This window comes from Poecilia reticulata, linkage group LG19, assembly GCF_000633615.1.
Source record: "Poecilia reticulata strain Guanapo linkage group LG19, Guppy_female_1.0+MT, whole genome shotgun sequence".
In the NCBI taxonomy this organism is placed as follows: Eukaryota; Metazoa; Chordata; class Actinopteri; order Cyprinodontiformes; family Poeciliidae; genus Poecilia; species Poecilia reticulata.
The window spans coordinates 14656598-14658206 of record NC_024349.1 but is presented as its reverse complement, the minus strand read 5'-3'; the positions used below and the strand labels follow the sequence as shown (position 1 = coordinate 14658206).

The 1609-nt window shown below is 41.6% G+C and overlaps 1 protein-coding gene across 1 annotated transcript in view; it reads right to left on the bottom strand.

The window, feature by feature from the left end:
• The window catches only part of LOC103481634 (glutamate receptor ionotropic, NMDA 2C-like), a 59519-nt gene that overhangs the window by 25407 nt on the left and 32503 nt on the right, over positions 1–1609 (bottom strand). The window contains exon 8 of the mRNA XM_008437258.2: positions 120–331. Coding sequence (XP_008435480.1) covers positions 120–331 — 212 coding nt within the window. The remainder of the gene's footprint in view (positions 1–119; positions 332–1609) is intronic.

Here is a 1609-nt window from a genome sequence, read left to right as displayed (position 1 = left end):
TTTTTTTCTTCTCAGAGATCTACTGCTAACTGTATCCGGGACAAAATCTATATGTTTGTGCATATGAATATGAAGGTCATTTGTATGAACATGCAGGAAGTTTGTATCTTTGCGCGTACCTGTCTGTGTGATTGGACTGACGCCTGCAGGGCACAGTGTTGCGGACGCATGTGCCGGTTCCCGGGTCCACGTTCTCGACCATGACAAAGGGATGCTCCTCGAGGGTGGCCACCGTCAGGTGGCGGTCATCAGATATGTGCTCCAGGAAGCTGCCGTACCGCGGCCAGATGGGGTAGCGAACCTGAAGGATGCCGCGAGCGAACGTGCCCACCTGAAACGGTAAACGTGGGGTGGGGGAGGGGAGAAAGAGCTCATTGGTAACACGAACATTCCCGTTCGGATCTGAAACGACCTTCATGTCAACCTTTTTCTATTTCACATGCCATTCCCCACAGGCATAGGTGAATTTATTAAATTATTTAACAGCATTTGCATGTGCTGACCTGGGGACTGGAACATAAAAGGAGAGTAGAGTCGAGTTTATTAACAGATTCTGCACAAAGGGAGTGACAAACACCTACAGCTACAGCACCACGTTTATAATATAGTTCATTATGAGTTGTCTTCATTATGTGTTGATTTTTTTTTTTTACTAATACTTCAGTTAATAATCTTTCTGATTAATTAAAAGTTACACTTCATTTATTCAGTTCCAGTGACAAATGTCTGAGAACACTAGTGATCAAACAGCGTCATTGAACGGAAACATACCAGACAGATACAGTTCTGGAGAAGTTTGAAGAAAATTTAAATTGTGAAAAAAATATTTCAAGGAGTACTATTCCATCCTTCATTAATTAATGAAGCAAATAGGAAATATGCAAACCCACCGAGACGTGGCAAGGCATTTTAAGATTGTGATTACAATGAAACAAAACATGTTGAAAGTTAAAGGGATGTTCAGTACCTAGAATGTAAGTGTACAGCAAATAAGATCAAACAATAAAAACAAAATGAAGATCATTTCTACTGAAGAAACAAATATGATTTTGCCAATACAAATTGTCCCTAAAGAGCACCAAACGGATATTAAAAATGATCTGCGGCAACTTAAACAGCCGTGTATTCACAGTTGAGGTAAAAAAGCTTCAAAAGAGCACTGACATGTTATTATAACAGACAAGGTGCACAACATGGCGGAGAGAGGTAGAACAGAGTATCAGAATGTGATGAGATGAGGCCAATTTCCAGCTTAACATGAGGTCTGTTTTGTTGCCTGCCAACTTTGACTCTCATGGGAATATGAAGACACAACACGACCGGAGATCATCTGAGAGTTTTGCACATTTACAGCACAATTACACATCCAGGTTTGTACACACATTAAAACATACAGTTCTGCCAGGAAGTGACATTGACAAAGTGGGTTAGTCTTCCCAGGACAGAAATAAATGAGTTCAACCGCAGCAGTGAGATTACATTCAGACCTTTCTGGTTAGTCGCAGTTTTTCCAATACACCCTCAGGCTCCAACCGTGTGTGTGTGTGTGTGTGTGTGTGTGTGTGTGTGTGTGTGTGTGTGTGTGTGTGTGTGTGTGTGTGTGTGTGTG